This window comes from Lytechinus pictus, chromosome 7 (assembly GCF_037042905.1).
Source record: "Lytechinus pictus isolate F3 Inbred chromosome 7, Lp3.0, whole genome shotgun sequence".
NCBI lineage: Eukaryota > Metazoa > Echinodermata > Echinoidea > Temnopleuroida > Toxopneustidae > Lytechinus > Lytechinus pictus.
In genome coordinates this window covers 16,353,959-16,373,812 of record NC_087251.1, presented here as the reverse complement: position 1 = coordinate 16,373,812, position 19,854 = coordinate 16,353,959, and the positions used below count along the sequence as shown (strand labels likewise).

The 19,854-nt window shown below is 35.9% G+C and overlaps 1 protein-coding gene across 1 annotated transcript; it reads left to right on the top strand.

Moving 5' to 3' along the window:
• The first annotated feature begins 2,220 nt into the window (after positions 1–2,220).
• Positions 2,221–18,897, top strand: LOC129265966 (uncharacterized). Its single transcript, XM_054903862.2, has 10 exons — positions 2,221–2,269; positions 10,183–10,595; positions 11,203–11,250; positions 11,894–12,111; positions 12,447–12,536; positions 13,316–13,466; positions 14,637–14,822; positions 16,518–16,838; positions 17,629–17,834; positions 18,450–18,897. The coding sequence occupies exons 2-10, from the start codon at positions 10,220–10,222 to the stop codon at positions 18,765–18,767; spliced, it is 1,914 nt and encodes a 637-aa protein (XP_054759837.2). The 5' UTR covers positions 2,221–2,269; positions 10,183–10,219; the 3' UTR covers positions 18,768–18,897.
• The last annotated feature ends 957 nt before the right edge of the window (positions 18,898–19,854 follow it).

The window sequence follows — 19,854 nt, the reverse complement described above, 5'->3', positions numbered from 1 at the left end:
GACATTTCGGAAAGGAAACAGGGGAGGGTATACAGCGTAGCAAGAAGGATGCAACGCCAGGGAGGAAAAAAGAATGGTTAACAGGACAACATAATATGGGAAGAAAAATATGTAAAATTAGAAGTACTCATACGTCACGCAAATTAGGTATTTAAATACATTACGGTGTGGTCTTCCTTTCTTATTAGTACACTGGTGACAGTGACGTCATTAAAGACTATTTCCATGTAATGGGTTGCCAATACTATAGCCTGATGCAGAGCAAAATGTGTTTTCATTGATGAGGCCTGGCGTTTTTTTCCTCAACGGGACGGGGATGTGGAACATTATTAAAAAATCTCGAAAAAGTAGAAAAATAAACACCTGAAGAAAATCACCATCAGCTGATAAATCAATATCCAGTCTAATCCCCCTCTCAACCCCTGTCTAATCTCTCACGCTTCGAAGGGGTGTATAAATAGGGCTATTTGTGCTCTTAATTGGATCCCCAGTTCAGGGGCTGCATGGTTGGACCCTTTTCCTCTAAATGATTGTCTCCTTTATTTATAGACGAAGCGTTACATAAACTGAGCATCACTCCTTGGCTCGGGGTACATTTAAAAAGAAAGAAAGAAAGAAGAGAGAGAGAGAGAAAAGGGAAAGAGGGCGGGAATTATTACAGGCGAAAAATTTGGTGTTTATCCCTCGCCCCCCCCCCCCTTTGAACCTCCAAAACAACTTATATATATATTGGATTTTATTGCAATAAAAACTATCAAAATACAATCACAAGCAGTCAAAGACTGAAATGAGTGAATGTCTACATGTACAAATAGAAATATAACAAAATACAAAGTAAACATTATAAATAAATATTAAATACAATACAAATTCATACAGATGAAAAAGAAATGTATACTGCTTCGATTGAAAGTCAACCCGGAAAAAGAAAAATGAAATCCTGGCTGAAGGATAAAAGTAATAATAATAACTGCTGGATTTAAAAAGCACTTTTTGCTTAAGGATACAAAGCGCTGCTATTATTATATCGGCTTTAGCTGCGCCGTGTCCATAATTTTTGTATAGGCGCTCAAGCATTCGTGGAATTTCTTCCTACGGGTATACCCATTCACCTCACCTGGGTTGAGTGCAGAACTATTATCTATTGTTACTGGGGGTGTTGTGACAATGCTCAGCACCTCCAGTAACAATAGAATAATCCTCCGTGGATAGGTCCATGAACTATGTGGGTAAATCTCTTGCTGAAGGAAAACACGCCATGGCTGGGATTCGAACCCACGTCTCTCAGATTGCGAGACGAGATTCATGGGATCACGCATGTTAGAGTGTCGTCCATGGTCCTTCGTTTTGAAATCCTAATATGGTTCGATGCTAGGGTATTTTGATAGGGGTATTAAATTTGATTTAATTTTTTTCTTCAGTTGAATAAAAGGTTGGACTATGATAGGGTAACACGATACAAAGATCTATGCTATCCCCTTTGCCTTCTTTCTCCCCCTTCCCTTTTCTCATGACTGTCACCCTTTTCATTGCGTGAGAAAACAGGGAGGGGGAGCGGTCACCCCTGTCCTGTGACGCTGCTCTTGATATTAATTATCCTGATGAAATCACATTTGCCATAAACATACAAAACACAAACCCGAAATTAAATTGGTGGAATTTTGGCCTTAAGGTAGGAGCGTGATATTTTTCAAATGGCATTCAATCTCTAAACAGCACAGGTTTCAGAAAGTATCAAACATCTGCTAAGGTTGCACAGAATATTATACAAACTTTTGTAAATCACATAAAATCGTATGAGTTGAGATAATCATAATGGACTGACATTCAGAACAGAGAGATTGAATTGTTGGTTAGAAATACGGGATGGGTGAATTCGAACGATTTTTTTTATTACTCTGGGAGGAAGAAAGGGAGACAACTATCGTCTCATAACCCCGCCTCTGTAAAACCATAGTTTGGGAATGTACAGAGTTGTTTTGTGTCTTAATAAAACAACCAATACACTAAACCCTTGGAGACCTCGATGTTTCCTTCTCTCTTCTTTTCCTTTTATTGAGGGGGGGGGGGGGGTAGGGTGATTTCTTTAATACCTGGGTTTCGTAACAAATGAAATCATGTTTGAATTGAAATATTTATTAGATGTGAATCTTCAATTCAATCCTTTTAATAAAATGTGTCACGCCTGATCAACCACTGCTATAAAGATTGCGGTGATCTTTCTGTAATCAGCATTGCCTGGTAAAAACGGTTATTGAAGGGTCTTGGGGTAAGTCTTATTACACCATTTCATTCATCATTTTTATGCGCATTTATTTCATTTATTTATTCATTCCACAATTTTGGATTTGCCGGATCTTTTTTTATTAATTATATATATTCAGGAAAGTTGTGTGCAAGAAAGAAAAATTAGAGTAAATGAGATGACTTTTTATCATTTGAACAATGGTTTTTGTTTGTTTGTTTTATTTTTATTTCTGCGTTCACAATAATACATTATCAAAAGTATTAACATTGTTTGCAATATACAAAATAATCGATATTGTATACAATATCATCATAATACATAATTAGAACAAAAATGATTTGAGCATGTACTTCACTTTTCAATAATAAAAAACTAAAATTTACTACTGAACGCAGGCATGGCAGGAGTCTAGTCTGCAGGCACAGACCCTGATTGGAACTTTGATCAATAAGTGTGGCTCCACGCAAAGACTACCACATACAAAACTTGCTGTTCCAATACGCCTTCAGTACACAAGGCATGAGTAGGCTGCACATTCAGACCCTTAACTCGAGTGAAGGGTTTGCCCAGCAGACTAGCAGGAGTCTGCCATCGTGAGCGGTTAAGCTTGAAATTGATGGCGGTCTCATCAAGATGGGTGCAATGCAGGTGCAGGTGCGGGTGCTGTAGATAGCAGTAGAATATAATTTAAAAAATGTTAAGTGGCTAATGATGATATTTGTGTGCTTACGTTAATTTGTAGTATGGGATGATTAAGATTGAATGATATTTCTTTTAAGAGTTGCTTTTAAAGAGTACAAAGTGGAACAAGATTTAATATTGTCTGCAAGATTATTCCAAATATCTGGACCATGACACCGAATTGATTTAGAGGTAATTAGCAGTCTGGGGTTTGTGAGATGAAAGTTCCCAGATGTACGAATTGGGTAGGTATGGACAGAATTATTGCACTTAAACATTCCATCAAGTGACGAAGGGAGTAGATTATAAATACACCTAAACATAATGATAGCTACTTGAAGAGTAAGCAAGTCTGCAACTTTTAGTGTTTTCTGTTTGAAAAATAAAGGATCGGTGTGAGCCAAGTAATGTCAGAAGCGGATCTAGAGGGGGGTTGGGGGGGTTGCAAACCCCCCCCCCCAAAAAAAAAAAAATCCGGTGACCATTTTTTTAAATCTTATCTTTTTTAGATGCAAGAAAACGCCATTTTCACACACAGATTTTCAAAAATTTTCCCTACTGTGGGAGGGGGACACCCCCCTCCCACACCCTCCCCCTCGCTTGCTCCGCTCGCTTGGACTCGGTCGCTACGCTCCCTCGCATACCACCCCAACCCCCCTTTATATAAAGCTGGATCCGCCCCTGAATGTGATCCTGTAAAAATAAAGCCCAAACAACGTTACAATAGGTTATATACGAGAGTACTAAGGATTATACAATGGGGATAAAGTTATATGAGGTAAAATAAATTTCAACTGGAATAATTCCAATACTTCTCGAAATATACGATATAATGATGCATATGCTCACTCAAAGATAAAGCTTGATCTATGATATCCCCTAAAAGTTTAGAGTGAGTGTTCCGTTCTAATGACGTGCCGTTTCGTCAATCTGTAAGTGAATTTGAGTATCAGAAATATGAGAATGATGTTTTAGATATATATAAAGAGTCTTTTTTGTGATATTCAAAGATAATTTGTTTAGCTTTAAACCACTGTGATACTTTATCTATTTCATGATTTAATGTGTTGTTTAAGGAAGTGAGATTTTTGTGAGAAGAAAAAAATATTTGTGTCGTCAGCGAATAACAGAAAAGATAAAATGGATGATATATTAATAATGTCATTGACATATATTAGAAATAATAGTGGGCCCAAAATGGAGCCTTGATGGACACCACAATGACCTAAAAGTGAATCAGAGTCATAACCATCAAATGTGACGTATTATTTCAATTTCTTAATCTTGAAACCAAAAGTGGGATTGACCTCGAACACCATAATAATTAAGTTTTGAAAGTAAAATATCGTGATTTATAAGTGTACCGAATGCCTTACTAAAGACACGTTCTTTGTTAGCGATGGTGTTTGTTATCATAGATTGTTAAGTATTTCATAGCCATCAAATGTGACGTATTTCTTAAATAATCTTGAAACCATAAGAGGGATTGACCTCGTACACAATAATTAAGTTTTGAAAGCAAAATATCGTGATTAAGTGTACCGAATGCCTTACTAAAGACAAGTTCTTTGTTAGCAATGGTGTTTGCTATCATAGATTGTTTAGTATTTTTTCCTGAGCCATATTGATTAGAATTTAGCAGATTGTGTTTGTGAATGAATTTATAAAGTCTGTTATATACTATTTTTTTAAATATTATTTATATAGTTGGGAGGAGAAAAATGGGGAGATAATTACTAACTTCATGAGGATTGTCTTTTTTGAAAATTGGTTTGACTTTGGCGATTTTGAATTAGTGAGGAAAAAAACCTTGTGATAATTATTTGTTTAAAATGTGACTAAGAGGATTAGCAAGTGGGTGAATTATTTCCTTTAAAAGAGACATATTATGACAATCGTCACTGAATTATTTTTTGGTAAAATATTTATTTCATTTATTCGTTATGTGTTTCGCCTTTCATTCTAACATGTTGTCCATCATTTCCATCGACCTATTAAAATGTGTAATCAAGCTTGTCATTGTCGAGAACTAAAAGTCCGATGTTAAATTATATTTTTTAAGTCGCAGAGTGCTACTTGTAGTATATTTAAGGAATTTGTCAAACCATATTTTATACGACGAATTAGAATGTAAATTTCGTGAACTTAATTCTTTTAAGGACGAATTAGAAAAATTGTATAAGCTGGAATGCAATTTTGAAAGGAAAAAAATTAAGTGAGTTTGATCAGTTTAAGAGTGAGCATAAAGGAAATTCTTAAGTTTTGTGCTTTGGTGGCAAAATATTTTCGAGGTTAATGAGCAAAAACACTAAAAAATCAATATCACGGACGGACATTTCCGATTAATTAATGATTAAATATCAACGAATCTTTTTAAAGTTTCACATTATTATTGAATAGAATGCTTGCGAAAATCACAAAGTAATTAATGGGAAATAATTCTATCCTACTAGATAATTAATGATTTTATGAAATATTGTCCGTCAGTAACGGAAAAATACACTTGTTTTTTCTCCTTCCTCGTTGCACGTATAATAAAACGTGTTCGGCTTTCTCACTGTTATGAAATCTTTACTTCTATCTCAGGGGTCGCAGAACCGACGGGCTGGGCCTCATCCCCACACTTTGTTTTAAAAAAATGTGGCCCCCGTTACTACATATATATAAGCATTTTTTTGTGAAGATAGCAAATGCTTATATTGCTCAACTATTTAGAAGCGTATATAGAATTTAATTGTCTACAGTACTCACCTTAAGCTAACGGCTCTACGAGTCAATTATGTAAAATATGTATTTATAAATTGTGATGTTTGTAAGAACTTAAAAAAATTATTTTAATTTTTGCTTGTATTGATTAGAATCATTAATATAGTTCTGTATATGAAGAGTTTAGTTGCAAAGGGGGTTAGGTCCACTTTGGACCATTCCGAGAAAAACCATGTTTTTTATGCTCACTTATTGCAATATTCTTATGAGAAACTAAATTGTCTGGATGTACTACCCTATCATGTGGACATAAAATAGGGTGTAAAAGAAATCTACATGTCTTCAATTTTTTTCTAAATATTTTTTTTCAATATCATTGTGGACTTAACCCCTTTTGCAAGCAAACTGAAATGAATCCAATCTCTTTTGATTAAAAAAATTGATTTTTCTTTGCCACTTTCATTCACGTTTTCATTTGAATTTCAAATTTTCTTTGGTATCATCAGAGTGACAAAAAATTTTGAGGTTTAGAGACAGAAAACAATAAAATAAATGAAAAATTGACCTAACCCCTTTTGACAAATAAGTTCTTCAGAAGATTTTGGTTGCAAAAGGGGTTAGGTCCACTCCAAGAAAATCATTTTTTTAATTCTCCCATATTGCAATATTCTTATGCAAAACTGGATGAGAACATAAAATTGGGTATAAAAGAAATTTACCTGTCTTCATATTTTTGAGATATTCTTTTCCCAAAAAATCTGTGTGGATCTAATCCCTTTTGCAACTAAACTGAAATAGACCTTACCCGTTTAAAAAAAAAGTGATTTTTCTTTGCCATTTTAGTTCACTTTTTGATAGGAATTTCAACTTTTCTTTGGTATCATCTTATAGAGCTCCTAAAAATGTATACATTGAGACATAAAAATCAAATGTGATGAAAAATGGACCCAACCCCCTTTACAAGTGAGCTCTTCATATGTTCCTAATAAGTTTCACCGACAAATATTGAATAAAAGGAAAGAAAATGAACAAAAATAATAAAATAAAGAAATATAAAAGAAAATGAAGGTTGCAGGTAATACTGGTGTCTTTTTTCGAATCAAATCGAATCGTAGGGATTGTGTGAAAGGGATGGTCCGGGCTGAAAATATTTATATCTGAATAAATAGAGTAAAATTCACAAAGCAAAATGGTGAAAATATCATCAAAACCGGTTAAAAAATAACGAAGTTATTGAATTCTAAAGTTAATCAATATTTTGTGAAAACTTATATATGCACATCCTCATGGATATTCATTAGGTGGGCTGATGATGTCATATCCCCACTTTTTTTTAATGTTATTACATGAAATCATAATTGTTTCATTTTTTTCATACAATCTATAAATGATTTGTCTCCATTATGATAAAATTAGTTGTGTAAATAAATGACTAATGCACATAATTAGTTGTCAATCCAATAGTTTTATTTCTTGGTAGAATTTTTTTAAATAAACCTAATTACATTTAAAAAAAAAATAACAAGTGGGGATATGACATCACCAGCCCACCTAATAAATATTCATAATGACATGCCTAGAACTGTTCCACTGGAATAATGCAAATTTTTAAAATCTAATAACTTATTTGTTATCCGATTTAGATCAAGTTTTCGACATATTGCTCTGTGAGTTTTACTCTGTTTATCAAAATATGAATATCTTCAGTCTGAAGCAGCCCTTTAAGATTCGGCTGCTTTGTTATGAAGGGCTTTTGACAAAAGATTTTCTGTGTTATAGAAAGAGTCTGGGGAGTGATATATATATATATATATATATATATATATATATACACACACACACACACACACATAGTTTAAATTTGAACTAGAAAATCAGCACTCGTAGTGCAGTCACTATACAAGCACTGTATATAAGTGCTAAATTAGCACTTCATTTTTTACAGTGCATTCAGACAAACCCACACGTAATTAAAAACAGCACTCCATCATAGCCTTACACACGGACATCTTTTTTACACAGAGGGAAAGAGTGAGAGAAAGAGAAAGAGAAATAAAAAACATAGGGCTGATCCATGATTGGAAAAGCCGTCTAGTTAGTGTGTCGTTTACTTGATTTAGGCGTAAAAAGGAGGGTATGTGTGTTCGTGTGTGAGGTAGAGTGAGGGTGTGTGCAGGGGTGCAAGTATTTCCCAGGGGTGCTAATTCCCAGCACGTGATTTGGCCTCACCCAACAAATTCCAGGCTTCCGTCATGACCGCGGCACCGCCGACAACGCCGAGGGTGTCAGTATAGCAATCAGACATTGCATGGGAGAAAGAATGCGTTATAAAAAACCCCGACCAGACAGCTTTGTGGCGATTGAATACATCGGCAGCAGACGATGATCTGCTTTGGCGTATTTTGTTGTTATATTCATCAATATCTTCAAATAATTACGTGAATGCATGTCAGTACAATGATGTATGAAGTCGATGATTGTTCCGTTGGATTGGGTTCAAACTAAAGTGGGTCTCTATTAAATACTGACATTCGTGATGAGGCTATGGTTCAACAAAAGTGCAACCAATAATGATGGGGGAAATAGATGGCCTTCGTCTTCTAATGCAAAAGCTGATATTAAATGTAAAGGGTGACATAAGATCCACAAACTTTGCATTTTCCACAGGCCCATTTTTCGTAACAATGCCCGATGTAAACTATCATGACTACTGACAAATGGATAGTTTATTTCAGTTGATTCTGATGGATATATTACAATCTTTATCAACAATAATTCTTTAAGAAATAAATCGTTTTGCTGAGAGAGAAACAGAGATGTTGAGAGATGGGGATAGAGAAGGGAGAGGAGAGAAAAATTACAGAAATGCATCCAAGAATGTGGTCTCACAATATGGTTTCGCTGTGGACAATATGCTATTCTAAGACTAACAATAAGACTTAAATTCTAAAGTTTCAAAGCTTAAAAAAATAAGTATTTCAAGCATAAAAGATCAAAACGAACCAAACATGTTCACAGTTTTGATATGTCAACAGTGTAGGGTGTGTAGAAATTTGATATCTTTTATTGGATATCGTTAATACAAGATTAATGGCAATAATTATATAAGAACATATTATGGGATGGCGAGGCTGCTGACCTATAGGGTTCATGAGAATCAAGGTGAAAAACATGTTTACCAGCAATAACGGGACCGATCATTGAATACATGTTTTTATACATGTAGATTGAAGATGTCGTGACACACGTCAGAGCTGAGCGAACAATCAAATAATAATTACATTCGCCAGGGGGTTGATGATTGTTCTATTGAAATGTGAGATGAATGAGAAGATGTAAGAATATATAAACCAAAGTCTATGATAAATGGGCTTCTTTTCATGGTTTCCTTTATTGCTAAAGTAAACCAGATAATTAGTTCTTAATATTAAGAAAACTTTTGATAAGATTCATAAAACATGTGATGGTGTGTTAGACCTTTTCAAAGTCATGTTTTCGATAAACGAAGCAATGAAGGAAACAAACGTTTGTGATAAGATTATCTTTATACTCATCAAACTTAAGTATTTAATCCTATGCTATGAAAGTACCGACTGCTGAGAATTCACTTTTTGCATTTGTGAAGAATGCAACGGGGTACCGAAAAAAAGTACAACGTTCGGTTGAAAATATCTTACTTTAAAATGTATGTATTTGAAAAAGAATTAAACCAAATTCCATGATCTTGGCATCATTTTCTTCGTTAAAAATGGTTTAGCCAACGGTAAAAATAAGAATTAGAGACTAAAGGCAAAGTACTTTAAACCCACTGCTCCATCTTTTGTGGGACACCCTGGTATATTACTTTGGTGCACAATATAATTAAACTAGCATACAAAGAAACAACCTGGTATGAAAGTCCATTACTTTATAATGTAAACAATATATTTGTTAAAGAGAAAACTGTCAGCATCGATCTGAGTACGAATATCGTATAATATGGGAGGTGAATCAAGCAAATAATTCAAAGAATTTAAATGCTCAATTGTTTAATGAAAGGTAATCAAGAATCGTGTCATGTGCAATGTGTGTCCTTAAAGAGGCGTCGTTGTCTAGTGGCTATGACTCTTGTCTCTTGTTCTGAGGGACTTTGGTTCGATTCTCAGCAATGACGTGTTTTCCTTGAGCAAGAAATTTACCTACGCTGTGCTGCATTCAACCCAGGTGAGGTGAATGGGTACCCGGCAGGAAGAAATGTCTCGAATTTGTCTTGAGCGCCTATTGACAGCGCAGCTAAAGCCGGGGTAATAATAACAGCGCTTTGTATCATCAAGCAAAAAGTGCTTTATAAATCCGGCTATTATTATTATCATTATGTGTGTCTCTGGTAATTCTCCAAGCGAAGATAACCTGAGATCTGTAGTGATGCATACCTAAAGGGTCCCAAGCACTGGAGATCCTAATAGGATCCATGTTAGTAGTGAACATGAAAATGTACACCGTTTTTATAATGTGTTATATTACATTTCAACTTCCACAATGGCATTTGGCGTTGATTGTTCTTGCAGATTTAAACTTCTCAGTACCATTCTCAGTCAACTAAAGATGGCAAGCCACACTGCAGGCCGTTGTGTGCTGGTCTTCTTGGCCACCATGCTCGTAGCCGCAGTCGACAGCGCCGCAGTAACACCTGTTGTTCCAAATAGCATGGACTACATCGGAGTCGGGTACAACCTAGTGATGGGGAACCCAGAAGGTGACTCTACGAACCTTGGTGGAGCCGATCCTGGACTCCATGGGACTAGGAAGATCTTAGAGCTCACGTACCGTCAAAATAAGAAAACAAAAGACAACCGGTTCAGCGTGCCGGACGAGGTGGAGTACGTGCCACGAGACACTGAATACACAACAGATGTACAATCGATCTTTTCTGGAGCGAAAAGCTACGCAAACTCTCTCAGCAACTTGGTGCAGGAATCGGGTGAGTTAAGGAAACAAAATGCTCTTGCGATCTCGTATTTGGTACAAATAACTTTCGGTAAAAAATGTTGTTCTTGATTCATAGAGAGCCAAACATTAAAAGGATAAGAGCAAAGAAAGAAAACTTCCTTGGTATTATGAAAATAAAGCAAGTTAACAATTAATTGATAGCTTTCTTTCAATCCGGAGTAAATGCATTGCTGAGTATGAAAAGTATGTGTTTGTATCGTTCACATTTTTTTGTACGACGGGTCATTGGTGGTGGCGGCGTATAGACATTGTTTGTGTTCTGATAGCAATTCGCAATACTGAAGATGTCTCGTAACCCATCCTCTTCCAGAACAAAGCTTATGCACTTGTCCCGAGGCCTACTTGTCCCTTTGCCATATTTCTAATAAACTGCTTTTCTTGCGAACCCAATGTATCCCATATTTCTCCAGGACTGGAGGAAATCGAGAAAAGGAAAAAGGAAGAAGAAAAAGAACAGAAGGAGGAAGAAGCAAAAGAAGTATTAAAAAATTATCTGACTTTTTTGTGAACCCTCCCACACGATCTTTGGTCAAATTAATCTGATTAATGTACTTTTCCCCAAATTTGTCACCTAACAGCCAGTTTGAACGTCGTCTTTGCTTCGGTCAAATTTGCTGGCAGCCATGGTAAGGAATACATAACTTTGCTTATTTTCACTTGGTTTATAAACGATTTATGATGTAGGAACTTCTCAGTGTCTTCTAGAGTTAAAACAATGAGTTGGGAGGTTCGTGGTTAAACACAAATATGAGCCTACAGCCGGACCTGTAGTCATGACAGTATGTTTATTCGGGAACACAATCATAAAAAATTCAATTCATAATGAACAATCAGTGCAGAATGATACTGGTAACAGTGGTTTAAACGAACATAACACACTGGTCTGAAAGAAGAAAAAAAAACCTTTCAATGGATATATGATTGAGACACTTATATGAGGAAACGTTCGAAGATTATGGACCAGGCTTTACAGAATAGAATGATGAACGTTAAGATTTTGAAAAGAATGTTTTAAAATAACAAAATGGTCTTTACTTGCCCTATCTGGTTAAGGTGGACCTAAGAAATTCGGTTTGAACTGCACTATTGGAGTTACGAAGTCAAATAATGTCTGTCTCATAAAGACGATCATGATAACTACAATGGATATCTTAATTTTGATTGGCTGCTGAACTTTGTTACCATGGTAGTTACCATAGATCTAAAGTTATCATAATTGTACGTCCTTTGTGAAACAGGCACAATAATGAGTCTTTTTATGTGCTACAGATTATAAGAAAATTGCAAAAGACCAAGAGAGTGGAGGCAATGTGTATTTCACCAAGGAGACAATAACAAACTTCGGGAATATCAGGTACATGTCAGAACTGGCTAAAGCCGATGGCTTTGATATTACCCGCAGTTTCTACGCTGCCGTCTGTGATCTACCTGCTACATACGAAGCCAATACGAAGAAATACATGGACTTCATTGATAGATGGGGAACGGTAAGTTGGGAAATGAATCCTAAATATTATTTTTTTTTTCTATTCGTATAGTCCGTTTGAAAAGAAAGAGCAGTGGTATCAAGATTAAAATGAATAAATTAGTATATAAAAGGATAAGAAGTAGATTACTGAAAAGATGAATGACTAAAAAGTAGAAATTATGATCAATGAATAAAGTTAGGTCGAATACGAGGAAAATGTTTTCGTTGCAAATTATTTGTCAAAATTCTTTATTCATTCTATCACAACTAACATACAGAAAACTATTACAAATATTCTAGGCGTATGGAATTGAGCATTTTGTTTATTCATACACTTACTTTCTTGTATCATAGCACGTTGTGATGGAGCTGGATGCGGGAATGCGTTCCGGTTCAACGAATCGTACAACCACATCATCCTTTATCAAACAGGCGTCAAAGCAGGTAGATTTTTCTTTTTTATATGTTCCCTCACTCTTCAAACATTCTCCAAACATTTTTGGTGGCTAAAATCTACTGTCTTAAAAAAAGGAATCACTCTAAACTAGTCACCATCAACATATTCATGGTTTACATGTTTCTTCAAAATGTTTAATAACAGGAAACAAGCTACACCAGTAATAGAAAATAATAACTCTTAAACAAAAATTATTTGTGGCATCCATTCATGATATTAATATGTGGATTCTCACAGGGTATCATCTTGGGACAGGACCCCTTTTGCTTAAATTGATTTCTGTTACTGAGCGCTATTGTGAAATAAGCGTCTGTGTACAGTATCATGATTTACGATGATATGGATCAAATTCAAATGATTGTCGAAAAGTATATCACCAGAAAGGTCACTTTTTAGCTAAAAAAGCAGTAAATGGCTAATGGCTGGAACTAATGACTGATTCTATGGACCGATCATGGTTTTGAGATGAGGTTGGATTATCAAATGACAATGATCCGTAATTTTTATCTCATAAAACATACAATACATCATTTTGTTCAGGTATCATAATAATTAAACACACCCCCCACCCACCCTCACACACACCCTCGTTGCCTTTGAAGCAGCCCAAACGCTCTCGGCTGTTATATATACGTACTTCGTGCGTATATTCGTACTAATTCCCTCCATTACATGTATTATTTTTTGTACTGTAATACACACATCATGATATTGAAACTTCAACGATGAGTAAACCAAAATCTCTTTTCACTCCCCCATTTAAAAGAATTCGGACAGCTTGAGCTTTGGGGGACATTACAAGATCGCCTCTGCATCGGTATCGGTAGACATCAGTAGATTTAATGCAGACAAAACCTCACAGGAGAAGTTTGAAAGTACAAGCACAGCCTTCCAAGTGGGAACTCAAGCGTTACAGGGTGAGTGGCATACATAAGGGCGATAGGGCAATAGTATACACCTAAACTTCGAGGCTCTAATATCAATGAATATGTTACCGATGTTAGGCCAAACTGATATAGTCTGAATAAAAACGAGGAAATACTGGACGAAGATTTCAACAATGCAGGGAGATAGAAAAAAAGTTTTGACTTTTTATGTGTCGAAATTGTCGAAAGCAAAAGTGAACGTGCATCGAAGAAAATATTACAATGAAACTTTGTTGTCTGATCAATCGTTTGATCGCTTCCTACATACAACAAAAGTTGTACCAAATAGTAAACTTGAACTCACGGGGAGGGTTTATCGGGCATCAAGCCCCGCCCCAATAAAAATGGTGAGCACATAATTCAAATTGAGAACGTAATTGGCTAGTCACGTAAAATAAGGTATATGTGTGTGGGAGTGTGAGGGTTTATGCGGGTGTATGAGTGTGTGTGCAACACTTGGTCATTTTCGATTCATGAAATAGCAATACTACTACGAGGCTGCAGGGTTTGTCTTTGTCTTTTCGAGTCTGATGCTGTTATGCGAAACGTCAGTAATACGTCTAATGCAAAGACTACGCATTGTGGCAATTGTTTAAAAGTTGAAACAATAGTTGTTACAGTGACAGGCTTTAATAACGTGCTTGGTGTTTTAGATAACGCTTTTATGCTGTATTGAAAATCCCCATTAAATAGATCATATTCAGTCTTCAATGATGAAAGTTGGCCTTGTGTTTAAAAAAAGGCCGAGAAACAGTGTGTAAGACGCAGTCAAGCTTATGTCGTCGCTGGTTTCCATATTTGTTTTAGATTGATTTCAATCAATAAGAAAGACTCAGTTTTTAAATTAGTTTATTTTGTGGAGCAAATTTGCACCTTACAACCAAAATATAAAAAATGGTGTGCAAATTTGCTTCCTTTTGTAGTATAATAATTGTGGAAACAGTAATTAAGGGCAGAATTGCTTATGCGAATAAATACATCCACAATATTAAAGTAGGGTACAAAGGAAATGTATTTTGGTTGTTGGATTTTTCTTTTTTTCTTCCTTAATCATAGAGTGCATGTATCGTAGACTAACTATGGCAATATATTTCGTAGTTAATATTCCCGCTGTAGTATTTTTTAAAATTTTGGTTTCTCTTTTTGTTATATTAATTTAAGAACCCATCAACCTGAAATTGATTGGGCTGAATGAATTACTGGCGGATGACAGATATTGGACATCACAGAAGTCTCATGAAGGAACCCTTTGCCCTGTTGGATGGGATAGGACCGCAATGTCTGCCAACCTCTTGAAGGCCTACACAGGATACATTGAATATAAGAAAATAACTCCAGCCACTCAAGGCAAGTAAAAATTATCATAATGCCTTATAAATTCACTCATTAGGGAAACTCAATCATTAGAGATACAATTTCATCAATCAGCTTCGAATCTTTAAATTACTTTTATTTACGCATTCCTAAATTCAAATTATTATAGAATAAATGACGAGAATACTGCGCAACCAAAAAGATTATTTCCTTTACCGAAGATCAATGTAGTTAAATATTTTTTGTTTTCCATTGAATGGCCGATATTGATCTTTCGAAAAAAAACCGGTTTTTCCTTAGTCATGTAGTAGCCATTATCCCGACCTTTGCAAAAGGTGTCGCAGTGTACAATATGCACATATACAAATGCAACAATCACTTCAAACCTTCAAACACCATCCACATCAATTACTGTTTTCGACTATCGTGGGGTAGAAAAACATCGCTTTTCAAATCGAGAGAGGATTCACACACATAAACTCACACCCATCCTCCCAAACATCCTCACACACCCACCCACTCTCACTCGCACACACACCCTCTCCCTCACACACAGTGCTCAGCAGATAATTACGATTAATCTTCAAAAAAGCAAAAGAACTGCGATTGGCTGGCGATCAGGATCGCGACAGTTCTTCCATTTTCAGTCCCCAAGCAAAAAAAAGTAATCGATTTTTTATTCGCGATTTTTCGAATTACGCCTTTTCGCGCTAACATTATTTATTTAGGCTAGATATCCACCCCATCCCACAGTGTTAGTGTTGAATATACTTCTTCTTATATGAAGGGTCATTCTACAATATTGTAATAAAAAAGGGTATGCATGAGGGATTAGCAATAATTTCATGTAAATCAGCCATCTCAACCATCTCCATGGCTAGTTAGGTGGGAAAGAGCAGTGTTCCCCTGGAAAATCTCCTAGCCTTTTGAATAAATTTCAAATCTTCTATTTTATCTATAATGAGAACGTACGTAAATTTTTGCAATTACTTCGCAGACGCTTTCTCTAACGCTGATAATCTTTTGTCAGATCCCTTAATCAGAAAGCAGCCTTTGTCAACAAATCGGTTAATCAAAACAAAAGTGTCGTTCTGGACTCTGGAAAAACGACATAATTGTTTGCAATTTTTCGTCTGGTCCGAATCTTAAGACGATGTGCTGTCCCGGTCCATTAACTTTTGACAATGACCTCGAATCAGTCTATTGTGATTTATGAGCATTTCAATCGATTCTTAACGTTTTAAAAAGCGTCTGCGAAGTTGATGCTAAAATATGCTATTCTTTTTTTCTAGAAAAGGTCACTTATAGAAAGAGTCCTATGAACCCATGTATTATCGTCACTATAGTTCATTTCAAAATCCTCAATACTATGCTGCCTCGTTAAATATGCCCACTGGAGTGTTGTAACAAGACATGACTTTGACTGAGACATCTAAAACCTTCTTTTCTACTTGAACAGTATTAATAATTCTTTACGTGTTACTTTATTTGTTACCTTACTTGTTATTTCTTTCATCACATTGCTTGTTTTTCATATGCAATCAATCACCTGAAGTTATAAAAACTAAATGAATGAAAATAGTTTCTCTTACAATTTACCTTTTACGTGTTTTATGTAACATTACATATAGAAAAAAAACACGCAATTAATCTGGTTTGAAGTTTTACCGAACTGTACTTTGAAATCTTACCACACTAATCGTACGTGAAACTGTCTATTCTTTTCAGATCCGGACGTTCGTGTACCTATAGTCTGGCCAGATGGCACGTATGCCTTGCCAAAGCCAGCCAGGAACCCAAGTGGAACTTGCCCTAATACAGAGTACCTGACATGGAACGAAGGTGATAGGCTTATGCGATTCATGGAATTCAGCGTGAATCAATGGACGGCATCCCAACATTTGAGTGACGAAATCTTTGAGAGTAGCGCGAAGTTATGGTTCTGCGTAAAGGATGTGAAGCAGTTGTCTCAGGATCCACATGCACCATCTTGGGACTGGATGCCCGGCACCTATTGTATCTACAAGTATGGTGCCTCTTGTCCTCGAGGTAATAACGTATTCCGTCGTACATCTAACCCCAAATATCTAATGCTTCTTCCCTTTGTCAAAATATCACAATGGTGTAGTCAAACTATGAATGAGAGTTCAGACCTATAAAAGCTATTACACTACTTTCAAAGGACGTACTATCACTCAATTTCTATATGATTTCTTTTGTATTTTCAATATATCAAATACATATTATGTATATATATATATACCTTATTAAAATCTTGGACCTAACATGTCTTCTTGTGGGTTCCTCGAACTACGAGCAATATCCATTGTAGGCCAACATAGTTCAATCCTAAAAACATTTTGCGTTCTCATCTGTTCAGTAAACAAGGCAATAATCATTCTTAAGACATGGGTGAGAGTCGGTATCTATCAAATTAACCTTTACATGTTTAGTTACATACATATCGAAATTTTATCCACGATTTTTTCAAAATACAAATCCTGCTAAGGGACCACCAGATATAGAAACAAGTAAGTTGTGAAAACCGGATTACAACTTTTTATCTCGCCTGCATTTAGGGAGCAAGAGATGCATGACGTGGGCGCCTCTTTCCCAAAGGCAGTGTTACTTATCATTTGACAAGTCCAGGTGACACAAACAAGGTCTGATTGCGTTTTGGTTCAATGAACTCTGATCATGTTGTGGTATCAACAATTTTCAAGGTGATAAAGTAATGTAGTTTCAGGTTATGAAGGCAAGATTGCAGGTCATTTGTGATCAATAAACTTTGACGATGTCGTGTATATATTTATGTACACTATTTCTAATTTCATTACAGAGTTCACAGAGGGATACCTGAAATATACTGAGAGTGCGTCGAACAATAACATCTTACAACACGGTATGTTGCCAGAAGGGATGTACAGGAAGACATCCTCTCAGTTCTACTTTTGTTGCCGGAATGATGCCTCCCCCATGCATCCTATTTACCTTCCTACCGAGACGAGCTTTTATCTCTTCAGATACTCCCAAACGTGTCAACAGGTAAGTCTCCAGCGACGATAATGCGGAAACGTAATGACCCAGATCGGACCAAAAAGCAAAATTGACAAATCATATACCAATTTAATTACAAAATACAGCAATGCGAGGTTCATGCATTTTTCATCGTTTGCCAGGCAAGTATTATGCCGGAGAGTAGCTATGCAAAGCCCTAAAGACCGTGATATAACGTGTTTCCATAAAGAGGTTTGTAGCCAGAAAACTGGGGAATTTTTAGTGCTTATCACATTACGCATTTGATTTTCTTCAAATAGCGTTTTTTGCATGCATAGATTTTTTAAATCTATACAACTTTGGATAAGGTTATTTCCCACTTATTTAATCATCTTTAATATGATCGAGACCAACTTGATATGATTATGACAATGATGATTAAAAGGAAGTATAATTATGAAAGGTCAATCGTGAACAGTTACAAGAAAGGGTCAGCAATTCTTTGAATTATGCTCTCAACTATTGAGGTTTGTATCAAAGTCTGGTCATTTAGCATTCTTTAAATTATAGCCTTACCGATGATTGCAAAGTGAAACTTCGTGGTAGCCATGATTCTAACAAAATAGTGTAGGATGCATTTGAAATTACCACTTTTTTCTACAGGTACATGGGATGACTGTTAAGGAAGAAACTCTGAAAATAGACACTGCGTATCTTAACAACGCAGATGAGAAGGTTGGAGCGTATCCTCAACCCAATAAAGATAGTAACGCAGCCGCCGAAGACACAATCGAGACTACTTACTGCTACTACGAGCCAGAGACCACTGCCGGAGCCGCCGCAAAGAGAAGGGAGGAGTTAGAAGCAAACAAGAAACAGGAGGTCTTACAAACGTCCCATGACGGGGCCAAAGAAGAGAGAAGGTTCTTTGGTAGGGAAGAGATCCTGAAAAAATTTCTGGATTTGCTGAGAGAGGAGTAGAAATGACAAGACATGTGGGTTTCGTTTTCCTGCGACCATAATACAAACGAATTAGAAGGCACTTAAAGCCAACTAGGACCTGTCCCTTTTGGGGAGAAAATAAGGGAGGGAGTGGCTCAATATAGTAAAACATTATCCTTCTGGGGGCTATAGAATGATTTGTCAGAGGATACACCCCCTGACAAATAAAACAATTTTGGGGGAAATGGCATTTTAGGCATTATTTATCAAAAGGCGTATAGAGGGGCTACTTGTCTGTGACGCCACAAAATGAACATTTAAACAAAAAATAAGATAAAAACTCCATGCTCTATGACGAGCTTTCATCAAACCACCAATAATTTCCTTTATTTTTTATTTTTTAATAAGACCCACTTATTGTCAGGGTGAAGTTTCCCTTTTGATATCTCCATGATAATTCAGACCATCGTTCATATTATGATGACATCAGACAATCTTACCAACCGCTCGAAATTTGAATTATTATTTTCCTTACTGGTGATGGATGTACGACTGCTGTGCGGTCTGCATTTCTATGTGTATATTGAGGACTTTGAAGCAGCATACATATATATCGTCATGTTTTTCTTTGAATCGTTTAATACACTGTCAGTGATAAAGGTGAAATGTATTTTTCTCAGCGTAATTCATACTATAATGTTATATTGACCAATTGTTAGTTTTGTAGTTATCTTTACATTCTCAAATTTTGTTGAGCATTCATTAACAAGATAATGACTTTTATTCTATTGGGGATAACCCTATTCGAAATATGCAATGAAGTACCGATAATTTAATGTATTTTATTTTTTATTTAGTTTATGATATCCCTATGGGCTAGCCATCTCTATACAACCTGCTAAATTATGCATTTGCTTATGTCTTATACTGCGGGATCAATAATTAAAAGAAAAAGTGCCCCGTTGATCCTGGATCTGCCTTTGGAAAACAAACCTTTTTGGTTATTCACGTAAAACAAACGTTCCTAAATATCTTCTACTATTATTCCAAGAGTTTATTTTTTAGGATATTAGTAATTGATCATGCAAAATCAATTTGAATATCTGTTTTGTTTTTATTTTGCCTT

Bases quoted from the DNA above. Each gene is read 5' to 3' on its own strand.
- LOC129265966 (XM_054903862.2), top strand. From the start codon at position 10,220: ATGGCAAGCCACACTGCAGGCCGTTGTGTGCTGGTCTTCTTGGCCACC. The intron at 12,537-13,315 runs GTAGATTTTTCT...CCCATTTAAAAG, and splicing joins TCAAACAGGCGTCAAAGCAG to AATTCGGACAGCTTGAGCTT. The intron at 16,839-17,628 runs GTAATAACGTAT...ATTTCATTACAG, and splicing joins TGGTGCCTCTTGTCCTCGAG to AGTTCACAGAGGGATACCTG.